Source organism: Polypterus senegalus, chromosome 13 (genome assembly GCF_016835505.1).
Source record: "Polypterus senegalus isolate Bchr_013 chromosome 13, ASM1683550v1, whole genome shotgun sequence".
NCBI lineage: Eukaryota > Metazoa > Chordata > Cladistia > Polypteriformes > Polypteridae > Polypterus > Polypterus senegalus.
The window spans coordinates 47,256,630-47,283,008 of NC_053166.1; the positions used below are offsets into that span (position 1 = coordinate 47,256,630).

Sequence of the window (26,379 nt, forward strand, 5' to 3'; positions counted from 1 at the left end):
GGGACACATCAGCCGGAGTTCAGTCACTATAGGGCTTTTCAGAATTTGACTTCACCTCATTCATTTTCCCATTTAAAGTACAGAGTGGCTCCACCAGCTTGTTGTGAACCTGCATCATCCCTGAAAATAACAGACAGGACATTAAACATTTAACGTTAGTACTAATCTCAATCAAATCAGCCTATCTGTTCTTGTATGTGCAACATAACTCCGTAAATTGAACCTTCCTAACCACTTCAGGTCTGGAGGGCTGGAAGATATCCTTGAATCAGGTTCAAGGAGGAACCGGCTCTGGATTAGACACACATATCCAAACCCGTTTAGAATTTAGAAAGGTGCGCTTCCTCATAATGCTCACCTTTGAAATACTTCACTGTTTTAACTCTCAGCTCCAAGGTGGCATCTTCATCACAGACAAAGAGTGTTTGTGGATGCTGTTGGAAGGCAGACACCGTCCACATGTGGTTCACTCCTTCCTCTATCGCCTTGTACAGTGCAAATGCCTTGTGGGCCCCTGTAATGAGGATCATGACCTGAAAAAGCCAGGGCATAAAAATCACATCATTTGAAACCAAATGTCTGGATATACAGGGAGGACTTAACTATCATAACAACAGCTCCATAGCTAAAATGTTTGTCCATTATTAAAGTGCTTGATACAATAATTTTATAGACAGTCTCAAAATGAGTCTTGATGTATGAAATTTAAACTGAACACTTTGATTACAAAAGTCTTTGCAAGGAGAGCAGTTTTGCCAGTGCGGTGCAATATCTGGGGTATTGAACTTTACATCACAAGGCCATCGGCCCAATTTCTCTCCCCAATGCTCCATTTCTCAGTTCAAGTCACTTAACCTGCTTGTGCTGAAAAAAGCAAACAGAAACACTTCAAGGATTCAGATGTTAGAATCCCACACTCATTTGTCACTGTCTGAGTGAAGTCTTTCCCCTTTCTCTGCATGTCTATATGAGCTTTCTTCCAGTTTTCTTCTCTTATACAACCCCAAATCAGAAAAAGTTGGGATAGTGTGGAAAATGTGAATAAAAAAAGAAAAAAGCAAGTTATAAATTCTCCTCAAATTTTATTTCACTGTAGACAGTATGAACACAAAATAATTCATGTTTTTTTTTTTTGTCAACATCATTTGATTTGTAAATAAATATCCATTCTTGCCATTCAGGCTTGCAACACATTTCAAAAATAGTTGGGAGAGTGCAGCATTTACCACTTTGTACAGTTCCCCTGTCTGTTAACAACACTTAAAAGACGTTTAGGCATTGAAGAAATCAAGTGACTAAGTGTTGCAGGTGTTAGTTTGTCCCATTCTTCCTGCAAACAACATTTTAGGTGCGCAACAGCACGGGGTCTTCGTTGACGCATTTTGCGTTTCAAAATGCGACAAACATTCTCTATAGGAGACAAATCAGAGCTGCAGACAGGCCAGTCAAGCATCCGCACCCTCTTCTTACGCAGCCATGCCTTTGTTATGCGCGCAGTATGTGGTTTGGCATCGTCTTGCTGAAATAAGCATGGGCGTCCCTGGAAAAGACGTCGTCTTGAAGGCAGCATTTGTTCCTCCAAAACTGAGATATACTTCTCAGCACTGATGGTGCCATCGCAGAAGTGCAAGTTACCTTTGCCGAAGGCACTGACACAACCCCATACCATGACAGACCCTGGCTATTGGACTTGTATCTGGTAACAGTCTGGATGGTCCTTTTCCACTTTGGTCTGCAGCACACGCCGTCCATTTCTTCCAAAAAAGATGTGAAAAACCGATTCGTCTGACCACAATACACGTTTCCACTGCACAATGGACCATCCCAGATGCCTCCGAGCCCAGAGAAGTCGACGGCGCTTCTGGACACTATTTATGTAGGGCTTCCTTTTGGCACAGTACAGTTTTAGCTGGCATTTCCTAATGTAACTACGTACTGTAGTGCTTGAGAGTGACTTCCTGAAGTAGTCCTGAGCCCACGCAGTTATATCATTTATTGATGAATGGCGGTTTTTAATGGAGTGCCGTCTGAGGGCTTGGAGATCATGGCCATTCAGTTAAGGCTTGCGCCCTTGGCCTTTACGCACGGTAATTTCTCCAGATTCCCTGATTCTTTTCACTATGTTATGCACTGTAGAGGGAGAAATGCCCAAAATCTCTTCCTATCTGTCTTTGAGAAACGTTTTTCTTCATCATTTCAATGATTTTTGCCCGCACTTGGTGGCAAACTGGCGATCCTCTGCCCATCTTTGCTCCTAAAGGAGTAGGCCTTTCCTCGATGCTGCTTTTGTACCGAATCATGATTGCAATCACCTGTTAACATCACCAGTTTCAAATCACATCATTATTTAGTTATTATACCTCATTACTACCCTGAATTGCCCCATCCCAACTTTTTGGAATGTGTTGCAAGCCTGAATGGCAAGAATGGATGTTTATTTACAAATCAAATGATGTTGACCAAAAAAAACATGACTTATCTCGTGTTCATACTGTCTGCAATGAAATAAAAGTTAAGGGAAATTTGTAAATTACTGCTTTATTTTTTTATTCACATTTTCCACACTGTCCCAACTTTTTCTGATTTGGGGTTGTACATAAAAATGTGTAGGTTTAGAATCAGTAAAACTACATGGCCTGTTTAAATGTGAATTTGGGCATAAATGAATCTTGAAATGGACTCCCGTTCAGAGCTCTTTCCTGATTTCCGTGTGCTGCCAGGATACACTCAGACTTCCTGCAACCCTGAATTAGATTACACAGGTTTGAGAATGTTATGTTACACCTCAAAACAATTGTAGCAAAAACTGACCTTGCAAAAACATAAAGGCACTAACCAAGTATACAATACTAGCTGTACTAACTATCTAAAATGACATAAATAATAAACGTAGGCCTCAGCGTTAACGTTTCCAGTGCACTATGTAATGCATACGTCTCCGTTATATGCCGTTTGGTAAGAGCAGTGTTAATGTTTGCAATGCGCCATCTGTTAGAATGACAAATACAATGATTTTGATTACTAAAAATGTTTGTGCATAGCAACCAGATGGAAACACAGACAACTATCCTTTCATTAAAATAGATTAAAATATTTCTACCAGCCATGTAGCATCTTATTTGTTCTCTCTTAATTTTTGACAAGTTTGACATTTTAAGAAGTAAATCTCCAAATATTTCATCATTAATACTTCAGTCCACACAGAGACTAGAAGAATATTCTCCACACAGACATGGAACAGGAACCCTGCCAAGGATGAAAATGTTTAAGCTCTTCACTGAGAATGAGGAGGGTGGGATTTGAACCTTGCCGTTTGGAGGTGTCAGACAGCAGCACTAACCATTGTAATCCCACTATAAAAGATAACATAACATACCGAAGACCTGCTCAGTCCAGTTTAGAGTCAGAGGGGGATCCCAGGAGCATTGAATACAAGGCAAGAAAAAGCCCAGAAGAGCCAGGACCATTCACTCGTGGCGCCTCATTCACACATGGCTAACTTAGAATGCTTTACAAAATACATACTGATCAATAAAAATGTGAAAATGAGTGGACAGGCAACATAACAAAAACAACACAGTCCACTACACTAGTTTGCAACTTTTGTTTAGTACTGATAGGCTGCTTCAGAACCACAGACCATAATATTATTTAAATAACGATACACCTTTGTGCTCAATACACTCCTAAAACCAGAGTAACTAATTGCTTTTGGACCAGATCAGCTCTACATCATCCACTTGCGATTCTTAAATTTATACATACATTCTCAAACCTGCTCAATCATCAGAAGCCTATGACGACTACACTGAACATAAGGTAGGAAGCAACCCTGAATGAGTGGCCAGTTCACTAGAGGGCATACATGCAAACACTCACACTGGGATCAATTAGAGTCCCCAGTTAACTTAACCTGCACCTATCTGGGGATGTGAGGAAGTGGGAAGAAAACCCAAAGACACAAGAAGAACATGCAGACTGCACACAGACAGCAACTGGGTGCAATTTAAACCCAGGATTCTGAATCCATGAGACAGTAGCACTCACCACTGCACTAATCAGCCACCTTATTCTTGCATTTTTAATATTTCTAAGCAATAAACACACAATTTACATCTTGCAGGTTTTGCTTCATAGCATGCATTTACTTACATAAACTCTTCTTCTTACCTATACAGTGATCCCTCGCTATATCGCGCTTCGACTTTCGCGGCTTCACTCTATCGCCGATTTTAAATGTAAGCATATCTAAATATATATCACTGATTTTTCACTGGTTCACGGATTTCTGCGGACAATGGGTCTTTTAATTTATGGTACATGCTTCCTCAGTTTGATTGCCCAGTTGATTTCATACAAGGGACGCTATTGGCGGATGGCTTAGAAACTACCCAATCAGAGCATGTATTACGTATTAACTAAAACTCCTCAATGATATACAATATGCTTCCCGCGCGGTGCTTGATTGTTTGCTTTTCTCTGTCTCTCTCACTCTCTCTGACATTCTCTGCGCCTGACGGAGGGCGTGTGAGTAGAGGGGCTGTTTGCACAGAGGCTGTTTGCCTAGAGGATACGGACGCTCCTCTAAAAAATGCCACTTTATCGCGGTGCTTCAGCATACTTAAAAACCCAAAAGCACGTATTGATTTTTTGATTGTTTGCTTTTCTCTCTCTCTCTCTCTCTCTCTGACATTCTCTGCTCCTGACACGCATTCCTTTGAAGAGATGATATATTTGCATTCTTTTAATTGTGAGAAAGAACTATCACCTCTGTCTTGTCATGGAGCACAGTTTAAACTTTTGACTAAAGGGTGTTATTTCATGTCTAGAGGGCTCTAATAATGTTAACAGTGTGGGAGAGTTTATAAGGGCTTAAAATATATAAAAAATAACCATACAAACATATGGTTTCTTCTTTGCAGATTTTCATCTATCGCGGGGGTTCTGGAACGCAACCCCCGTGATCGAGGAGGGTGTGGTCCGGGCTTGTGCCTCCTCCAGACCGCGAGGGGGCGTCCGTCCTGGTTATGTTGGGGGCCTCGGGTACAGGGTTTGGAAGCCCAGCCCTGTAGGGACCCGTGGCCACCGCCAGGCGGTGCCCCGATGCCGGAACATCCCGTGTGGTCCCCGCCCGGGGCTGGAGCCCGGCCGGGAGGCCCAGGAGGACCAGAGGAGGGCTTGTGCTTCCTCCAGACCGCAAGGGGGCGATCGCCCTGGTTGTATTGGGGGCCACGGGTAGAGGGCTTGGAAGCCCAACCCTGTAGGGGCCCGTGGCCACCGCCAGGCGGCGCCCAGGTGCCTGAGGAACCCTGGAGCCCAGCACGAAGTGCTGGGGGGAAGACGACAGGGGACACCCGTGCGCAGCCGGCACTTCCGCCACACTGGGGTGTGGCCAGGACTGATTGCCGGGAAGCAGCTGGAGCCCATCCGGGTTCCCATTTAAGGGGTCGCCTCCCTCCAGTCAGCAGTGGATGTCGGGTGGAAGAGGACGGAGCTGGAGTGAGGACTGGAGGCGGCTAGGAGAAAGAGAGGCACAGGACTGTGTGGCCTGGACATTGGGGGAATCGGTGCTCGAAGCACTGGGGTTTGTGACTGCACTAATTTGTAAATATTGTACAAATAAACGTGTGTTGGGTGGAACTATGTTGTCCATCTGTGTGTGTCCGGGCCAGCGTTCACAAGGGATTACTGTAGATGACAAGCAGCATAAATGCAGTCCCTATAAGAATTATTCACCCCCTTGGAAGTTTATACATTATTTTTGTACTGCATTGAATCAGTGGATTTAATTTGACTGTGAACAGTCTCTCCAGTCTCATTCATTGTTACTTGTGACTCCTTTCGCTTTACCTTAGGTCTCTTGTTGGCCTTCCTCACTAGTGTGCTTCTGACATGATTAGTCAGTTTTTTATCTATGGCCTGCTCTAAATAGATTTACAGATGTGCCATACTCTTTCCATTTTTTAATAAATAATTTCATGTTACTGCAATGGATATTCAGTGACTTGGACATTTTCTTGTCTCCATCTTCTGATTTGAGTTTTTCAAATCACATTTTCAGAGTTGCTTGGAATGTTCGTTTGTCTTCATTGTGTAGATTAGGCCACAATTCTGATTCACCACAAGTTGGACGTTTATACTGCAAACAACTGATACCTCAGACAGGTAATCTCCACTGAACTAATAATGTGATTTCTATACCAGTAGGGATTACAGTGTGTCATATTATTAATTCTATATTATATTTGTAATTAATTTAAACCACTTTACTGAGATCTGTTTTTCCTTTGATATTATAGAGTCTTTTTCTGTTGATCAGTGTCAAAAAAGCCAATTTAAATCCACCACGATTACATTTTTTATAACAATCTTCCATGGTAAAAAATACTTTTTATAGTGATTGTAAATAATAGATTTTCTAAGAATCAGGCCCACCCTTTTCAACTATTCATTCTACTTGAATGTTGTTACATTACTTCTCACCTCCCTAGCATCCATGACAGTTCCAACTCCAACAGTCAGTGCCATTGTAGGAACTTGGGAAAGGTCACCATTGAAGAATCTGGCATTGGCAAGAATAGTATCCATTGCTAAAGTTTTAACTCTGGTTCGAGAAACCAAGCTGGAGCCAGGCTCATTAAATGCGATGTGTCCATCGGGTCCAATACCTTAAACCAAAAAAAATAAAATTTAACGTTTATTTTTTTTTAAATGAAAGATGTTAAAACTATTAAAGTCAGATGTTGAAGAGTCTATAATCAAAATTTGTAACTCCTGCAACCACCCACCTACAGAAAATGTGATTTTTTTCACACACATAATTATATTGCTGTTAATTTCAAAATACCAGTCACACTCTAAATAAAAATAAAGCATCACCGTAGACCAGGGGTCCTCAATCTCAGTCCTGGAGAGCCACAGTGGCTGCAGGTTTTTGTTCTAACCCGGTTGCTTAATTAGAAAGCAATTCTCGCCAGTAATTTAATTTCATGACTTGTTAGTTGCTTTAACTCTGCTAACTCTGCCAGGCAATTCTCAGATCCTAGATTTTCTTCCCCTTTCTAAGGATATCATCCAAATGATTTGAAGGCTAAAATGGACGAGTCATTCTCAGTCCTTCACTTTCTTCTCTTCACTTTCCTTCCAAGTATTTAATTAAACCCAATAGTGCTTGATAAATACACACACAGGTGTAAATGGTAACAAGGTAAATGGAGAAATGCTGGTCTCTTTTGTCATTTGCATGTTATTGCTAATTAGGAGCCATTAAAAATCAAGAATACATCTCTTTAAGACTCTTTTAAGTAAGCAATAAGGGTTCAAAATCTTAATGAGCGAGACCACTAAAGTGCAGCAGAAACGTGTTACTTGAGCAATAAGGGCTTCTTATTAAGCAACTGGGTTGGAGCAAAAATCTGCAGCCACTGCGGCCCTCTGGGACCGTGATAGAGGACCCCTGCTCTAGACTGTCCAGTGACATTGAATCACTATGGGATCCATCAGCTTTTGATACAACTCCTCAGTGGTCATCTTCTGGTTCAATTAATTACATTTAGGAACATCACCCTTTCCATTTGAATTACCCCCTACAAAAAGCTCTATCCCTCCTGCGGCTTTGATCTTCTCTTCGAATGCATTGCACTCTGCTTGCAGATCAGGGGCATTCCCATCCAGTATATGGACATTCTCCGAACACACATCAATGTGCTTGAAAAAATTGTTCCACATGAAGGAGTGATAGCTCTCAGGGTGATCTCTTGGAAGTCCTAGATGGAACAGATTATGAAAAGACAGTAAGGATACTCTACAAAATTTGCTTAATATATTCCATTTTTTGCAAATCATCTTAACACTTAAAAGGTAGTTTAATAAATAAAACAAAAGAGGCTGCCCAATTAGCAAGAGATTTCCAGAATAATATTCCCCCAGGGCAGCACAGGCAAGGAGGAACATTAATGATGGACAGAGAGAGAAGAAGCCCTGACCCCAGCAGTCAGATAACACCTTTGTGTGCCAATTCACACACACACACTGGGGCAGGAAATGTAGCAGATTCTGAAGAAACTCTGAAAGAAAGCTCTCAAAATGCGTCAGAAATCCAATGAGGCCTTGGACAGCAAGTAAAAGGCAGAATTCCTCCAGGCAAGCAAGTGACAAGAGACATATCCCACTAGAGGAACTGTTGTTCAAAGGAGTTCACAAAGTCCAGAAGCACCCCTGGAGGTTAGCTTGTCAGGCATTTGGCGAGCTGGAGCACCCAGGACCGCCTGACAGCATTCTTTTTTCATGGCTTTTTAGCTATACAGAGATACTCCTGTCACTGGGAGCGATTCGGGGACTTGGATAACAAGATAGGCTCGAAAGGCAATCATCTGCAAATGGCAAACTATTGAAAATTTGGAGTCATAAGCTGAGAGGATGAGATTTTTTTTTTTTTTGCTTCTTAGGAGTTGGAAAAATGTGGAAGCCACTCGATAATCAGGAATATGATGTTAGCAAAGCCTTGTGGGGCAACCGTTTTGCTTTGTTCATCGTTTTGTTTTTTATGTTTTCTTACTGATTATCCTTTGCTTACAGTGTGTTTTGTTAAAGTAAAGGCAAAATTTTTGATACTTGGTCCCCATTTTAAGCCAAGCGTAGACAGGTGCTAGGTAGCACTACCCAAGTCACAAACATAAGTTAGTGTATGTGTTGCATATAAAGAAAATGATGCACCTTCACTTTTGACAAATTCTGCAAGAACAAATTGTGCTTCTCCACAACTTGCAAAGGGGATTCATGCCACAAGGATGTCAATGCTGATTATTAAATGAGTTATTGACAGTTGTTCAGAAGTTTTAGAACACCTCAGTTTTTCTTCAAATGTAATCAGCTGAAATGCAATAAATGTAAAACTGCATGAGGTTTACATTTAAAGTTCACATTAGCAAAAACTGAAAAAAGGAAAATTTTAGAATATTACAATTGGGCCTTCTTCAGGGAACAACTAATAGGTTACAACCTACCAATGTTCTGCAGCACTTTTTAAAGTAAATTAAGCCTTGTAAGTTGAAGCAACAATTTGGAAGGGTGTCCCACCTCTGTCTGTCTTAGAGAGATACGAGGTGTGGCAGAAAAGTAATGAGACTGATTTTTTATTTACCAAAGTTTTTATTTTTTTCAAACATCAATGTTATCCCCTTCAAAGTAGTTCCCTTGGGCAGCTACACACTGATGGAGACGTTGTTCCCACTGTTGGTAGCAGCACTGGAAGTCTTCAACCGCTATGGTCTTCAGCATATCCGTTACACTCTTTTGGATGTTTTCTAAAGTCCCGAAATGACGTCCTTTGAGGACATTTTTCAGTTTAGCAAAAAAAGGAAAAAGTCACACGGACTGAGGTCAGGTGAATAAGGGGGCTGGGGAACCACAGGAATGCCTTTTGAGGTCAAAAATTCTGTTATGGAGAGGGCAGTTTTTCGGCACCATTTTGGCACAGACCTTTTGCATGTGCAAATGTTCAGTCAAAATTTGATGAACGGTAAATCTGTTCAAATTTAATTGTTCACTCAACATTCTTAATGTTAAACGACAGTCTGATCTCACTAGAGTGTTCACACGTTCGATGTTTTCATTGGTTTTCGAAGTTGAAGGCCTCCCTGAACGGTGTTCATCTTCAACGTGTTTTCTGCCTTCCAAAAATGATTTGTGCCAGCGAAAAACTTGAGCTCGGGATAAAGAATGTTCCCCATAGGCCTGTTTTAACTTTTCAAACGTCACACTTGCCGTTTAATGGCACGTTGCTCCAAATTCCGCTGTTCCATTTTACGTGACACACAACTTCGCTAATAGCAGTCACAAAAACCACGTAGTTAACGGAAGGAGTTGAAACTCGCACTGAGCTATGGGAGGGTACTGATACACGTGCTCTATCAAGGACAACAGCGCAGCGTTGCCAGATCGCTTGCAGTGTTGCCAGTCTCATTACTTTTCTGCCACACCTCGTACAATACTTTAAGCATTTGAGCAGATGGTGCAGTAACACAGTCTGTTCCAGTTCTGCTTTATTATAAAGAAAAAATCTTACGATGAGACGTGATCTTTGGAAGAGACAGAGAGACACTTTCACGTCCCATAAGACGGACAAGTTACGTCATACTTACAACCTTTGGAAGCAAGTCCTGTGATACACATGCAGAGCAGGTTAGAGAACATGGAAGCAGGAAAATTCGAAAGTCTCAAAAAAATTAAAGTAAAGATCGCATTAGCGCAAACAAATGGAAAATATTACTTGGTGAAATAACGGAACAGCGAAAAGAGATCGAATAGTGTTTGAGGATGTCTGGGGAACAAGAGAGACAAAAGGACAGCTGCTGTACAGGCTTTTAAACGTTCGAAATGCAGATCACGTGGCACGGCAGCATCAGCAGCAATCCAGCAGCGGATCAAGCAAAGAGGAGGTTAAAAAAAACTGTATTTGTTTCCGATTGTACCACTGTTTAAGCGGGGTTTCGGAGAAGCAGCTGTGTCTCCTTGGGGTGCATTCAGCCCCCCTCTTCACAATGGTGAATACTTCTGGCGGGGAGGGAAAGGGGTTGGTGAGCGAAGCCCCCTAGTATTAAATAAATTTAAAAAGACAGCCTAGGTTGCATGAATTTGTATGGCTAGGGGGTGCAGTGGATGGTGGTGCTGCCTCACAGCTCCAGAACACTTGGCTCAGTTCCCAGGCCTGGTCCTTTTCTGTGTGGAGTCTCCACATTCTCCTTGGGACTGCTTGCGTTTTTCTCCAGGTACCCCCTTTTTTGTGAACTTAGTCAGTGACTCTAAACTGGCTCAGTATGACTAAGTTTGAGTGTGTAGCTCCTGCCTTGTGCCTGATGCTGCCAAGTTAGGTTTCTGCCACTCCTAACATGGAGATGGACAATCCAAGTACAGAACACAGTCTGAGCACAGAGAAATGTAACAATTTAGAGAAAGAGAGTAAAAATAGGACAAACAAAGCAGTTAACCATAAAAATAACCAAGTTAACAACTATAATTTGAAGGGTGACTCAAACAATGATGCAATCAGCTTTTTTTAGTGCTTGTCTCCAAGTGACATTTCCTTGAAACCTCTTAGGATGTATTTACTAAACTGAAAGAAAGCTTAATCACTAAATATACTGCACAACTCTTAAATCAATGAAAGGACAGGGAAAGAGCAAGGAGAAAATAACATGAATTCAAAATCAATTACCATAATGACGACCAACTACAATTTTCTTTCCCAATGTGAGAACAACAAAGATGCAGCATCTCACTGGGCTGGTCTTTCAGTTGGTATACAATGAATTCTGCCATTACATACAAGCACACACCTAATGCATCTATAAACCACTTTTCATCTGAAAATAACCTATTTCTGCATCGTGTCCTCCATAAATCTCTAATCACATTAATATGTATGCATTTGAAATGAAAAATTAATAATTATTTGACTTCTTACATTACTAGAGGATTAATACAGTGTGCCAAATACCATCTTTAAAGATTTTAATATCAAAATGTCAATTTTAATTGTCCATCCTTTCATTTTCAGATTCACTTAAACCAGTTCAGTGTTTCCAGGTGCCCACAACTTATCCCAGCAGCACTAAGCACAATCATAGTTGGGTAACCAATCCAGTGGGGTACAAACTAACCCACACTGACTCCTGTGGGCCCAAACTAACTTTCCCAATTGACCCAACACATGTATCTTTGGACTGGGAAAGGAATATGAGCATGCACATACTCCACAGAGACAGAAATAGGGCTGGGATTTAAACCTTACTGCCCAACTTGAACTGTAACAATTTCAAATAATTACAGTACCACCTAGCATGATACTTTTGTTTACTCCTTGTATCATCTCTCTCTTTTACTTATAAAAATTTGAAAGCAAAATGTTAATTTGTTCTCAATATAAGACCAACTCACCAACATATTCGTCCATATTGAAAGTCTTCACATACTTGAAACTTAGGTCACCTTCCTTGAAGTATTCGATTAGCTTTTTGTAGCACCCCAGTGGTGTACTGCCTGAGAAGCACACACACATGCAGAATTTAATAATGGCCATTTCTTATATGTAAATGACAGATGTGTAAAAGCAAGTTAAACCCACCACATTCATTTTCTGGAACTCAATACATGTAAAATTGTACATTTACAGTTAAATTCCACTAAAGACTTAGAAAGCAGCCCACCCAACACAATACACCGCTACTTTCAGCTAATCTTTACAAAGCTGGGTCATTTCTTTAGGCTGAACAAAATCTAAAAGATTCAAACTCCTTGCCTCCTTAAGAACATAACCAAACCCCTCTTCAAAGTTTAATGTATAAACAGGAGCAGATCTATTTACACCTCCCCAGTGTGAAAGTATTGGCAAGGCTCCCAAAATGGCTTACTGGCTGTCTGCATGCTAAGCAACTCTGAAGTGCTACATTTCTGCATCCATCTTCCTCTGTTCACATTTCTCTCCTTTTTTAATTGAATATTGTGAAATTCAAGATAAAGTGGGATAGGTGAGTGAGATCATGAATTTATACAAGCTGGAAGAAGCTTCTCCACAGGTGAGTAAACCTGTTTTCTTATCATCTTGAGCTAAACATCTCATCATTTGCACAGCATAGCAAAGGACTCGGAGTGATGAAGAGCTGTTGGATCATGCAGAGCCTTCTTCCATCAAGTGTGATTGTCTCATGTTACTCACAAATGTCTAGGAATGGGACTGTGCAGCTTCATTGTACACGCCAGTTATTTGGACATAAGCCAAGCAAGTACTTGTTGTCACAGCTACAGACATTGCTCAGAGTCAGTGGTCTTTTTTCAGCTTGTGCACAGATTTTTGCGATCTTTGTCTGGAGTGGTTATGGTTACTGATGCACTGAGAAAACATTCGCTCTGTCAAGTTTAGCTCATTCATTGTACTCTCAGGATGCCACCCTTCTTTCCCGTTTTCTTCTCACATCAGGTTAGGTTGATTGGAATGCAAAATTGACCCAATGTGTGTGTCTGCACCACAATGCACTGGCACATCACTGCCAGATAGAATATGTCTAAATGTAAAAAAGAAACAAACATGAAAATGTCTTTTTATATGTAGAGTACATCAGAGGATGAATCCTTATTTCACTCCGTCCCTTTCAGAGTAAACATATTGCACGCTATATAATAATCCTTAGTGGAATATAAAGTCTGCGGTGGGCAGGCGCCCTGCCCAGGGTTTGTTTCCTGCCTTGCGCCCTGTGTTGGCTGTGATTGGCTCCAGCAGACCCCCATGACCCTGTAGTTAGGATATAGCGGGTTGGATAATGAATGGATGGATGAATACAATAATACATTAATCTTGTATACACTCTTAAAATGAATGGTCCTTTAATGGCACTTATCACACACGTGCACATGAGAAACAATTTGCAGGCTTGAATAATTGCAGTTATCCGCTAGACCAGGGGTTGGCGCTGTCACCTAACACCTTCTCATTTTCTTCCTCTGCAGGAAATCCGGCCTGATGACCTCACTTCTGGTCACGGCTCTCCTGACCTCACTTCCTGTCTCAACCATACAGGTATATAACCACCATCTTGCCTCATTGTCTTCAGTTCTGTTTTGACCTCTGTCTGAAATAACTCTTTTTGCTCACTTATTTTCAAGTGTACGGGGTGGCTACCCCAAACCTTATCTTTGTGTTTGTGATTCCTTCACACACTGTATAAGTTCCCTGTAGAACTATTGCATGACAAAGGACCATTTAATTCTTGGGAGGGTTCTCTGCCTAGGAAGTTGGTTCTTTGTGCTTTGTAACACTTTCTAACATGTATGAAAATAAAAACATCTTTAATGTATGGTAGGCTACCTAGCAGGACACCAACAGATTAAGAAAACCAGGACTTAGACTGTGTTACTGGATGTATGCAGCATGGGTCTTTTCAAAATCATGAGCCATGTAGTCATGATTATTTAATGATTTAAATGGAGGCTCTGGATTGCCCCAGAATGAGTAAGAGTGGGTAGGTGATGGAGTGTGCCCTGCCCAGGGATAGTTCCTAGATTTTCCCTGACCCTGTCAGGAGCCCAATTTTGGAAGGAGAGGGTTCAATAAATGAACAGCTAAACTGAATCAGATTGTAAACACTTATAGAATTGGAATATGAATTACTAGAGCAAACTGATTTGAGTTTTGTTTTTATGTTTTGCTCCCTAAACTGCAGAATGGTTTGAAAGCCAAGTATCCTAAGCTTGTAATGGCATTATCATCAATGAGGCAATGTCCCATTCACTGCTCATCATGTGAATTAGGTTCTGCATCCCACATGGAGTGTAAAAAGCAACCACCTTAGCTGCTCTGCTGAGCCGGCTCAAGTAACTAACAGGGCTTCTGACTGAGAGGGTGTCTCTCCTTGGCACTGGGCTCATTCCAACACTATAATGCTACTACAGAACTTACAAAGTAATGACAACTGAAGATATATTCATCAAATCATTCGTCTGTTTTAATTTTTAGATTTATAAGAACAAGTAAAATACTAGTGGATTGTATTGTAGCGCAGACGTGATGTGTAAAGAGTAATACAATTTGATTTGTTGTCTATTACATTTTAAAACAGCCTTTATTACATTATAGTTTTTATGACTAAATCATAGCACAGTGCACTTTAATGCATCACTTAGAGAAAGAGGCAGGACATAACTAGCCTGAGCCTCAAAAACCAACTGCATTTCCCCACCACACTCTCTGCCCGGCAGCAACTTCCTGAAAACGCATTCAAACCAGACTGAGCAGAGGATGTGCCAACACAGTTTCCTACCTGTGGGTAGCCCCAGTGTGAAGTAGCGGCCCGGACCGGGGTTGAAATGAGCAATTCTGTTGCGGATATATTTGGCAGCCCATTCGCTTGCCTGATCATAGTCATCAAGAATGATGAGCTTCATGACAAAGATGGACTTTCAATTCTCCTGAAGAAATAAGAGACAGAAATGGTGTCAGACATTCAGGTGGTGAATATAAAGCAATAAAATTAGACTTTATACCTTTCCTTAGAAGCCCCACCTCCAAAAATCATTAACCCTGACTTTTAAACCTTTTATCTTTTCAACATGATATAATAAATCACTTTGTCTGTGATCATTATACCCCGCCACAATTTTCAGCTGCTTGTAAATGGAGTTAAGTGATGCATATGAATTAAATAAATATGCAGGTTTAAATTAGTAGATGCCATCCTTTCGTTCCTATACAGAAGAAATCCTGAAAAAAAATCAAAATTAAGAAAAAGAATAGACACTGTGAGTAAAAAAGGCTGCAGCTGACACTGGGGTTTGTCAATTAAAGTAAACATCAGCCATTGCTAGTGGATTGCTGTTCTTGTTTCCAGGTCAGTACAGCAGCAAAACAAGAAAAAATTGAACTCATTGGAAATAACCACATTGATGTTTAAATTGGTTTTACAATATGAACTGCTCTTCATGTAAATTACAATAATGAACACAAACAAAACCTGCTTTTAACTAATAACGCCCAAGTTATTCTATTGAATGTGTACACACTGAATATATCATTCAGACATTCACAGGTGGAGAACGTTTGTGAACCCCAAGACTGATGATTTCAATGAAAGCTAACGAGTAAGGAGCAAAAGCAGCTACTGAGACCTACAAAAAAAACTAAAATCTCAAAAAAACATTCTGTGTCTGCTATTCACAAGAAACATCTGCTGAGGTAAATCATACCTCGCAAAAAGAGATCACATAGTATCTACGATAAAGAATTGTTAATTTCTATAAAGCCGGAAAGGATTAAAAAGTACTGTAATCTCAGAGTTTAGATATTCATCACCCAAACAGTTAGACAAATTGTGTAATAATGGAGACGATTTACTACTACGGTTACTCTTTCTAACAAAGACGACTCATAACGAAGAATGATAAATAAGGTGTGAAAAACAGGCCCCTAGAGTAATAGCTGGGGGCGAGGTGGCCATCATTGGGCCGGTGACATGTCAGGTCTGGGGGTCATTTGCTCTGCACAAGATTTCCCATTCTCATAAATAAATGCAAGCAAACACGTTCAGTAAATCCATAAAAAGACGCCCTCTCACGAACTGACAGAACCCTGCATCGCGCCAATTTTAAAATAAAATAATTAAAGATATTATCCGCAAATTGGGGTTTAATTGAGTTTAGTTGGATTTAGCTACATTTCGACTGTTTCCGAATGCAGCAGCTAGCGAGCTGATTGGAGACCGTAAGAGCCAATCAGAATTTTGAAACCAAGTCTGTGATTGGTTGCTTTGTGGCACACTTATAACGGTGTACAGAGAGTTGAGCGCCGCAGCAGAGAATGTTGTGAGCTAGCAACACATTGCGAGCAAGCGCAAATGAAAAACTGAGCGAGAGGGGGTGCTATTGTGTGTATCGCGAGGTATGCCCGCAATATCCTACTAGAGGTATCTAAGAAAAGGGGACGACCACCCCTCCGTAAATAGTACAACCCCGCGCGAGCGAAACTGAAACGACCTAGCCATCCATTTTCTTTACCCGCTCGCTGCAATTTAACCGCTTTACGGTGGATATCAAAGGTAAAACAAAACAGAAAGGTGCCGCTGAGGTTAAAAAAAAATTATTAGCTGAAAAAAACGGCGTAAGAAAATATGTTTAATTTAGAATAGGTAAGAAAAGTTGCCATTCGTTAATTTGACAACATTGCATTGCTTCGCGACTTCAGGAGCACTTTGTGATGGTAAAGTAGCAGGTGTTCTATAAAACTAACCTGTCGTAATGTGCGCCAAAGCGGTTTTGCGCGTGCGCAGTATACATTTCCTCTCATTTGTCACCGTACCCATCTGTTTGTGCAACCTTAGTAAAAAAAAATTGGCTGATGGCGAGTAAAACCATAAAAAATCCTTATGTTCATTTCGACTTTTAAACGTGTAAATATTTGCATGTGCATACTTGGTTTGTTGCAAAACGCAGAATTGGCGTGATTTGCTTGTGAAAACCGGCGTTATGCAGCAAAACTAGTGATAACGGCGTGCAGCATCTATAAAAACGGAGGGAAAAGTGGGAAGAATATTGCAAAATCTTATGTTCATCGCAACTTTTTGCCAATTAACCCATGTGAGTACATGCATGTACACACTGGTTTTCCGGCACAACGCATAAGTTTCCTGAAATGGTATACATTTAATGTGAAAACTAGTTTTGTGGCAGAACGGAAAAGTTACCTGATAATGGTGTGTAACATGTATACGTATGGAGAAAAAGTGGGGAGAACTATTCGACTTTCTTTCAGTTCAAGATGGCATGTGATATGACTTTGGCTGCTTATTTAATTATTTCCTCGTTTATTTCTTTCAATGACATCGCAAGCAACTATAGAGGAATATTTTGAGCAAAACTAAATAATACATCGATCCATCCATTATCCAACCCGCTATATCCCAACTAAAGGGTCACGGGGGTCTGCTGGAGCCAATCCCAGCCAACACAGGGTACAAGGCAGGAAAGAAACCCTGGGCAGGCGCCAGCCCACTGCAGAAATAATACATCAATACACAAATAAACATACTTCGAAATACGTTGGCAAAAAAAAAACAACATTAACTACAAGTATAAATAAGTAATGTGTCATTATATTTTTGATAATTTATTTTTATATTTATGTAATTATTCCTTTCTTTGAGTGACACGCGCGCAACATGAAATAACCCCCGACATGGAAACTGTCACTTTCTCTCGTCAAAGTGAGGAGGGCGGGGTCTAGTGAGTTCTGTTTTTTGATTGGTGTACGTAGAGCAGGCGTAAACCTTTGGCCATCCATCCATCCATCGTGACACATTTATAGCAGGCGCTTCAGATGCAAACTGAATTCGGAGTTTATTTGATTAAGTGGTTTCTTTCAGCATGTGCATGAACCACAGGATACACCAGTCAAGCAAAGTGTCTGCTCAAATGTGGCACTTAATGGCCGAATTTTTACCTCCATTCTGCGGACAATTCAACAATCAAAAACAGTTTCTAGAGCCCGTCCTCAAGTTCAAGCACTTTATTGTCATTGTGTAACACAACGAAATTACTTTTTGTGACATCCCCAAGGTGCATTTAAAGAAAAGTCAAATAATTCCAAATATGTCGTATGCAGTGTTAAGTGATCAAGTAACCAGTGCAAATTATTATTGCTCAAAGTACAGCAGCATAAATTGTTATTGCACCTGTTAATGAATAGTACATTACATATTATATATTGTATTACATTAGTATATTGCACGTTACCAATATAACTTATTGCACATGTTCGATTAATAATGATCTCAGACTGAGGAGATTCAGAGTTCAGAAAGTGTATGGCAGATGGGAAAAGCTATTTTTTAGTCTGTGGGAACACGGATTGACTAAAAGCGTCTTCCTGACAGGAGGAGCTCAAACAAAGAATTTCCAGGATGAGTTTTCTCCTTGAGAATGTTTTTGGCCCTTCTCACACAGCGAGTCTTATACGAGAGTTCTAGTGATGGCAGTTCAGTCCCAATAATGACAGCAGTTGTACCAGGCCATCATGCAGTTAGTTAAGATGCTCTCTACAGTGCATCTATAGAAATTAACCAGCAGCTTCTGGGGGAGGTCAGCTCTCCTTAGCTTCCTGAGAAAATGGAGGTGTTGTTGTGCTTTGCCTATTATAGCCCAGGACAGGTCCTCTGAGATGGTGACTCCTAGAAACTTAAAGCTGGAAACTCTCTCCACAGCATTTGCATTGATTGTTATCGGACAGTGATTGGTCTTTTTAGTGGTCCTAAAGTCCAGAATAACTTCTTTGGTCTTTTTGGTATTTAAGACCAGGTTGTTGGTGTTGCACCATGCTGTCAGATTCTGAACCTCTTACCTATATGCAGCCTCATTGTTGTCTGTTACAAGCCCAGTGACATGTTTGATTGGTGGATGGGTTGGCAGTCATAGGTGAAAAGTGCATAGAGAAGGTGGTGCAGTGCTTAGGGCAAGGGTGGAGGATGTGTGTTTGCCCATCCTGTTGGTGCATAGAGTTTTTTGATCAGCCACTTAGGTATGATGGTATTAAATGCATAGCTGTAGTCAATGAAGAACATCTTAACATAGATGTTGGGCTTTTCCAGGTGTGAGAGGGCAGCATGTAGAGCCACACAAATGGCGTCCTCAGTTGATCTATTTGACCGATAGGCAAACTGGTGTTGGTCTAGATCAGCTGGGATGGAGGCTTTGGTGTGGGTGATTACCAGTCGCTCAAAGCACTTTGTGATGACAGGGGTGAGAGAGACTGGTCGGTAGTCATTAAGACAGGTTATCCTCGGCTTTTTGGGAACAGGTACAATGGTTGTGGATTTCAGGCACAAGGGGACTACACCTGAGGAGAGAAAGAATACGTGTGTAAATACCTCCACTAATTGGTCAGAGCAGGCCTGGAGCACACGTCCTTACACATTATCAGGACTTGCTGCCTTCCTTGTATTGATGTTTTCGAGTGCCCACTGCACATCATGTATGTGTACGACCACAGGCTGTGAGTCTCCGGTCATCCTCTGCTACGTTGGCATTGTTATTGGCCAGTGTGTACTGTACGTCATTTTTCTTTTTGTAATCCGTGATTAATCGGATGCCTTGCCACATCTGCTGTGAGTCTGAGTTACTGTCAAAGTCCTCCTCAATCCGTTGTTTTTACATTAGTTTATCAGACTTGATGCCCTCTATAGGCTCAGCTCTATAGGCTGAGGTGTCTCCTAATTTAAAGACTTTGTCCCTTTCCCTGAGCAGCTGTTTGACTTAACTATTCTTCCATGGTTTTATTATTGTGACCCGTCGTTTGCGCAATAGACATATGCGCGCCGACAAAAACGCCCCGACAAAATCACGAAAGTTTCATTAAATATGGATTTCTAGTTTAAAGCATATATAATAATGTTTATTTTAGAAGTCAATATTATGAGACGCGGCATGCCATCATGCCACGCAGATAGTCATATCCTACCTGCATATGTAGGAAGGATTGCAGCCCTCTTGGCCTCTCTCGCGATTTTGCCGGCGCGCATTTGTCGAAAACCAGTTAGCGGCTTCGTCGGTGCTCATTTGTCGGTCGCGCTTTTGTCGGTGAACCTATTCTCATTTGGGTAGACTCTTTTTTTTACCTTTATTTCGCCTTATACAATTTCTTGTACTGTATTAGGAATTTGTTAGTTTTCGCATGCCCCTTGGGGTCAGAGCACAGGGTCAGCCATTGTACAGCCCCTGTACAATTACAGGTAACCGGCAACCTTCTGGATACCAGCTCAGATCTTTAGCCTCAGAGCCACCACTGCACCCCTTAATCCTGTTGTTGACAGTGACATTGTTCACACAGTAATTAATATATGACAGCAGAGATGAAGTATATGTCTCCAAGTCTGTCTGATGAAAAAATATATTCCAGTCCGTTTGTTCAAAGCAGTCCTGGAGTTGGCAAATGGCAGCTTCAGGCCAAACTTTAACAGTCTTGCTAATTGGATCAGTACCGCTGATAAGGGCTATGTGCGCTAGAACAAAAGACAAAGAGAGATGATCAGAATTGCCAAGGTGGGGGCGTGGAGTGACCTTATAGGCGTCTTTTATGTTTGTATAGATGTGGGCTAAGGTGTTTTCCCCTCTGGTTTTACAATGTACATGCTGATAAAATCTGGGGAATACATCCTTAAGATTCGCTTGATTAAAATCCCCAGCAATGATAAAAACTGCATCAGGGTACGAGTTCTGTTGTATACTGATAATGTCAAACACTTTTTCAAGTGCTGACTTAACATTAGCCTGAGTAGGTATGTATACTGCCGTAACAATAACGACGGTATGTTCTCTCGGTAGGTAAACAGTCGCATCTTAGCATCAGATATTCCACATCCGCACAACAAAACTTGTTGATTGCAGTTATATTAGTGCACCAAGCATTATTAGTACACACACACAGTCCTGTTTTCTTACCGGAATCGGGGGTTCGATCGGCTCGATGGAGCGTGCAACCTGCAAGTTCAACTGCTGTGTCCGGTATGGTGGAATCCATGTCTCCGAAAAAATCAAAAGGCAACAGTCCCTTGTAGTTTTATGTGTGGAAATATCTAGTCGGAGCTCGTCCATTTTGTTTGCGAGTGATCTAGTATTCGCAAGAAGAACGCTAGGAAGAGGGGTTTTATGTGGAGCAGCCTTTAGCCTAGCTAGTAAACCTCATAGACATATATAGGTAGACGCCACATTCACTGTGTTGCCCAGTCGAAACGATACGTCAGCGCGTCCGCCCTATTGCGAGTGGCAAATGTGTCATTTAAACTAATAGGTAGACGTGGAAACCGGGTTTTCTGATGAAAAAACACTAACATTTAAAACAGTATCGTTTACATACAACAAATTTTGGCAAATCGTTTACATGCAATTATTTATATCCATTATACACTAATAATGGCAATTATTAAATAATAATAATTATTATTAAATAATTACTCCCATATAAGTAACATTTCTCGGACTGCCTTCTTCCATCTCCGAAACATATCTAGACTTCTTCCTGTTCTTACGTTACACAGTACTGAAGTATTGGTTAATGTCCGAGTCACCTCACGTATAGATTACTGTAATGCTATCCTATCTGGCATCCCACAAAAACGTATCCATCACTTACAACTTCTTCAAAATTCTGCTGCCAGGATAACAACCTGCTGTTCTAAATCCACTAAACATATTAAACCTATTATCTCTCAACTTCTCTGGCTCCCTGTTCACTACAGAATACAAAACAAAATACCGCTCTCAACATTTAAAGCTCTCCACAACCTCACTGATCTCCTACAGACGTACACTCCCGCTCCCTCACTCAGATCCTCATCTGCAGCTCGACTTTTTGTACCACACATCAGACTCAGTGCTATGGGAGTTCGAGCGTCTCTCACAGTGCTCCTCAACTCGGGAATTCTCTTCCCTCTCATATTCGTCAGCTCAATTCAATAACACATTTTAAAACTGCCCTCAAAATTTATCTTTTCAAACTAGCATACCAATTGTGAATTTTGCACTGCTACTGCCAGTTATCTTTGTTTGTTTGCTAATTATTGCTTTTTGATTTATCATTCTCGTTTTAATTTTACCAATGTTTTTTAATTTTATTGTAAGGCGACCTTGGGTGCTAAGATCATAAAACGGGATTTTCCAACGGCCAAATATAACTAAAACAATTGTTCATCCTTACCTATGAAATGTAATCCCCCAGGATCTGGTTTGGAGGGTACAGCGGTTTGTACAATCCCAAACAGCACATGCGTGAGGCATCTTTATCCACCACTTCACTCCGCAGCAGTGCCACTCGCAATATGGCGGCGACGTTGACGTACGATGCTGCTGGTCATGCGGCGTCTAGTAATTCTATGTCTATGGTAAACCTGCTCGCTTGCCTCTTTTTTGCTTCCTCTCCCTGCACCGTCTGCGTCGCCGTCTTCCAAGTGTAGGAGTCAACGTAAGTCCCAGTGATCTGAGAATCTCCTGTGGTATTGCTTCTGTGTTATAATAATTATCTGTGCTATTAGAGCCGATCTGTGGAAGCGAAAGTGTCAGTTTTCATTTCAAGGCTCATTTCTTATTTTACTATACAATATAGGAATATTTCAGAACAAGTTAAGTAAATACGTAAATAGGTGACAAAATTAAATATGTGATCATACAGTTATCCAGTCGTCATTAGCCTTAAACGACAGAATATGTTGCAGTTATTAATATTAACCAGAGCCCCCCTGCGCTGAGTGCCAATGGACAGTCGCTCTTCACGCCTCTCTTTTAGGTTGCTCACTATCCTTAGAAGGACCGCGTGCTGCTACAGCACTAAATGAAATTAATTTGAGACTCTTACAATGTTAACGTTTTTATCGGCTCCCCTAAAACTGTTCATTTGTATGACGACTCATCCTCCAGGCTGGTGGAATTGGTCAGGTGAACAAAAATCCATACATTTATTCTAAATCAGTAGGGGAGACTGGGGACGGTTGCAACAAGTCTTATTTCTCCCATTAGAAACATGCTAGAGTGATGATACTCATACTGCACATGCTCAGTTAGGCCCACTCTCCACCAGAGAGAAACTATACACTTTCATCATCTGCTGCTGCATTTATTGAAAAATAACTGTTTTGAAGGCATGAAAGTCATTTTTTTTGCAAGTTGTTTTTTTGACTTACTGTCCATAGCTTTTATTTTAATTAATCAAAACATACCTAGTTCAAATCATTGTGGTGTTGACTTTTAAAAAGTATTGTTAGCATGTTTCCCTGACTCTTTGAATAGCTAGCACATGGTGTTCTGTCGTGGCTGGAAGGTCAGGGACAGCTGCAACAACTTGGTGCAACCGTCCCCAAGCCAACCAGCCATATTGAAATAGACTACATATCATTACTTTTTAACATTTTTAGTTCAGAATCAGCACATTTTTTTCAGTTTAAGTCCGAAGTATACTGCTATACAGCTTAACTGTAGTTTATGGATCTAAAAATAGAAATAATATTCTGTTTTTTCCAGTATGCCAAGAGTGAGGAAGAGAGTTACTAACAGAGGGGTTCCCCTCGAAACTTTGGGACAAGCTTCAAACGTAATTAGGAATGAGGGCAGGACAGTCAGGGCAGTCACCAAGGACTTTTCCATCTGTCATGCCACCTTATTTCGATTCCATAAGAAAAGAGAGAAGCTTGCAAGTGAGGGATCAGATAAGTTACCACGTGCAGGGTACTGGACCATCAGAAGAGTGTTCTCAGAAGACCAAGAGAGGAGTCTAAAACAGTATTACAAAGGGCAGCAGACTTAAATTATGGGTTAAGTCCTAAAGAGGGAAGAGAAATTAACAGAAATGTATAAAGAGAGTAAGAGGGTGAGAGGGTTAGGGTAATATCGGTAAAAAGTGAAAGATAATAAAAACTATTTACATTTTATAACATTTTATTTCAGGTTCTTAGGCTTGCATTTCAATTCGCCTCTCACTATAAGTGCAACTTTCCCCTCACAGTTGAATGAGGCCTGTATGGCTGGTGTTGACTGGTTTAATGGTTTTTTAAAACGGCACCCAACTCTCTCAATAAGACGTCCTCAAGCCACAAGCCTTTCGAGGGCAACCAGTTTAAATGAAACAAATGTTAACAATTTTTTTTGAGCAATTTAAGCCAGGTTTTGGACAAACACAAGTTTCAGTCACAAAACATATGGAACATGGATGAAACTGGGATAACAACTGTTCAAACTCCAGACAGGGTTGTGGCAAGACGTGGTGACAGGCAAGTTGGTGCAGCTACCTCAGCAGAAAGAGGCACACTTGTCACACCAGCTTGTACAATCAATGCACTTGGTAAGTCCATACCCCCAATGTTCATTTTCCCACGTGTGCATTATAAATCTCATTTTGTTCGGGATGGCCCACCTGGCTGTATTGAGACAGCCAACGCATCAGGGTGGATGCAAGAGGCTGACTTTCTTGTTTACTTGAAACACTTTCAGCTACACACAAAGAGTTCCTCAGACTCCAAAGTTCTTTTAATTCTTGACAATCACTCATCCCACCTGTCAATAGAAGGCATCAACTTCTGCCGCAGCCATGGAATTGTTTTGCTATCCTTCCACCCACCACCACTGCTCTCACAAATTACAGCCACTTGACAGTAGTGTATATGGGCCATTAAAAAGAGTTGTCAACTCAGCCTGTGATTCTTGGATGAAAACCCACCCTGGGATGACAATGACAATTTATGATATCCCAGGCATTTAATCTACTTTAATATTATTGTATAATTGTAGATTTACACAGTACTATGCAAGTTCAGAGAAAAGGCAAAGGTTAATTATAGAAATTTAATATATGTTTAACATGTTGCAACCGTCCCTTATATGTGTTGCAACGGGGACGACTGCAACATCTGACTTCTTCAGTTCAAATCAATATTGTGCAGGATATGTAAAATATAATTAACTACAAGTACTATGTGTAATTAGCAGACAGATGTAAGTTTATAGTATACAAATTTGGCTGGTGTAGTCCAAACAGTCTCTGAGTGTTGCAACCGTCCCCAGTCTCCCCTAAGTTCAATTAATTAAAATTTAATAAAACAGTCCCGACTAACCTTATTATTTGTTGTTTAAGCCATTTGGAGCAAATGTATCCAAATGTAAACCGAATATGATTGGTTTGTGCAGCATTGGAAAAAACGTCCAATAGTGGAAAATACATCAAAACCTTATGTTCATTTCGACGTTTTTTTAATTTTTAAACGTGTACATATTTGAATGTGTACCATATTCCCATAAGACTACATAAATCGTCATAACACCGGCGAGCACTGGCGCGAAGCCACAATACATTGTGAGCCTCCAGTGATTCATAATTATGTGACCGCTTGATCACGTCAGGGTTTTTCGGCAGAAAAAAAAGATTGTTTTACTGTCAGTACTTGGGACAGTATTGTTCTAAGGGGCAAATAGAATCATAATGATGTTTAGGGGATTTGCTTTTGGAACCGGGCACGCATTACTTCGGCGAGAGTTTCGACAATGTGTCTGCAGTCTTAATGACACGTTAGAAGTTTCGACAATATGTCTGCAGTATTAATGACACGTTGTAAGTTCCAGTACATATTAATAGTATAGCATGGTTTTTACTTCACTGTCGGATAAAAGGCTCCACACTTATGGACTCCAAATTAAATTCAATATTTTCTGTGTGCAACATACCAGTGCTAGTTTCTCGTCCTCTCTCATAGACTGGGACAGCGCAAAGCTTTGGAAACGTCAGAGCGTTGTCGGTGGACGTCATCAATCACGTGACTGTAAAGCGTCACTGCACAGTGGCTTCATTATGAGCTACGCGCTTCGAAGTCTCGGTGTGAAACATCCATCCCTTCCGACTAGTCGTTTCTTACCTTTGTAATTTTTGTTACGTTCTGCTTGGCGATCTGTTGAGTGTTTCTGAGACAAAGTGCGGACATGAAAGTACCACATGAACTGCAATATAACGAGCACGCGAGAATTGGCGATCTCGGCCAAAGTTTTATTTTATCGTCCAGTTGGAAGTGCATAAAAGAACGGGCTTACCGAACTCGGCTGCCGGATTTCGTCTCCTTCCGTATACAGGCCACAGAGTCCCATGTCATTCTACCTCTTCCTCTCTAATTTGCCGACGTTAACTGTAGAATCACGTCTCGATGAATCACATGAGTAAAGCTGCACCCGGTCACGAGACAGTGGCGGGCATTCCACCTTAGTCAGCACAATGTGTGAGGCCATGGCCGCCTAGCTTAAGGTATGTTGCTCACTTAGGGAAGAGCACAGTATTCGCATATTGACGGCGACTTAGTAATTGAGTGCACATTG

General features: G+C 41.0%; 1 protein-coding gene across 2 annotated transcripts; it reads right to left on the reverse strand.

Annotated features, from left to right (window-relative positions):
- On the reverse strand, nucleotides 1–26,280 carry gnpda1 (glucosamine-6-phosphate deaminase 1). Of its 2 annotated transcripts, none has more exons than XM_039775674.1 (7): nucleotides 26,101–26,280; nucleotides 14,814–14,961; nucleotides 11,938–12,039; nucleotides 7,584–7,766; nucleotides 6,484–6,668; nucleotides 359–533; nucleotides 1–120 (listed from the first exon to the last, which is right to left on the reverse strand). In XM_039775674.1, the coding sequence occupies exons 2-7, from the start codon at nucleotides 14,935–14,937 to the stop codon at nucleotides 20–22; spliced, it is 870 nt and encodes a 289-aa protein (XP_039631608.1). In that variant the 5' UTR covers nucleotides 14,938–14,961; nucleotides 26,101–26,280; the 3' UTR covers nucleotides 1–19. The 2 variants fall into 2 exon arrangements, with proteins under 2 accessions (XP_039631608.1, XP_039631609.1); XM_039775675.1 differs by lacking the exon at nucleotides 26,101–26,280 and adding an exon at nucleotides 25,929–26,082.
- Nucleotides 26,281–26,379: the final 99 nt, after the last annotated feature.

Excerpts from the sequence above, each read along its gene's own strand:
- gnpda1 (XM_039775674.1), bottom strand. The coding sequence starts at position 14,937 with ATGAAGCTCATCATTCTTGATGACTATGATCAGGCAAGCGAATGGGCT. Across the intron at positions 12,040-14,813 it reads CACACTGGGGCTACCCACAG|GCAGTACACCACTGGGGTGC; the intron begins GTAGGAAACTGT and ends TGTGCTTCTCAG. Across the intron at positions 6,669-7,583 it reads GATAGAGCTTTTTGTAGGGG|GTATTGGACCCGATGGACAC; the intron begins GTAATTCAAATG and ends TTTTGGTTTAAG.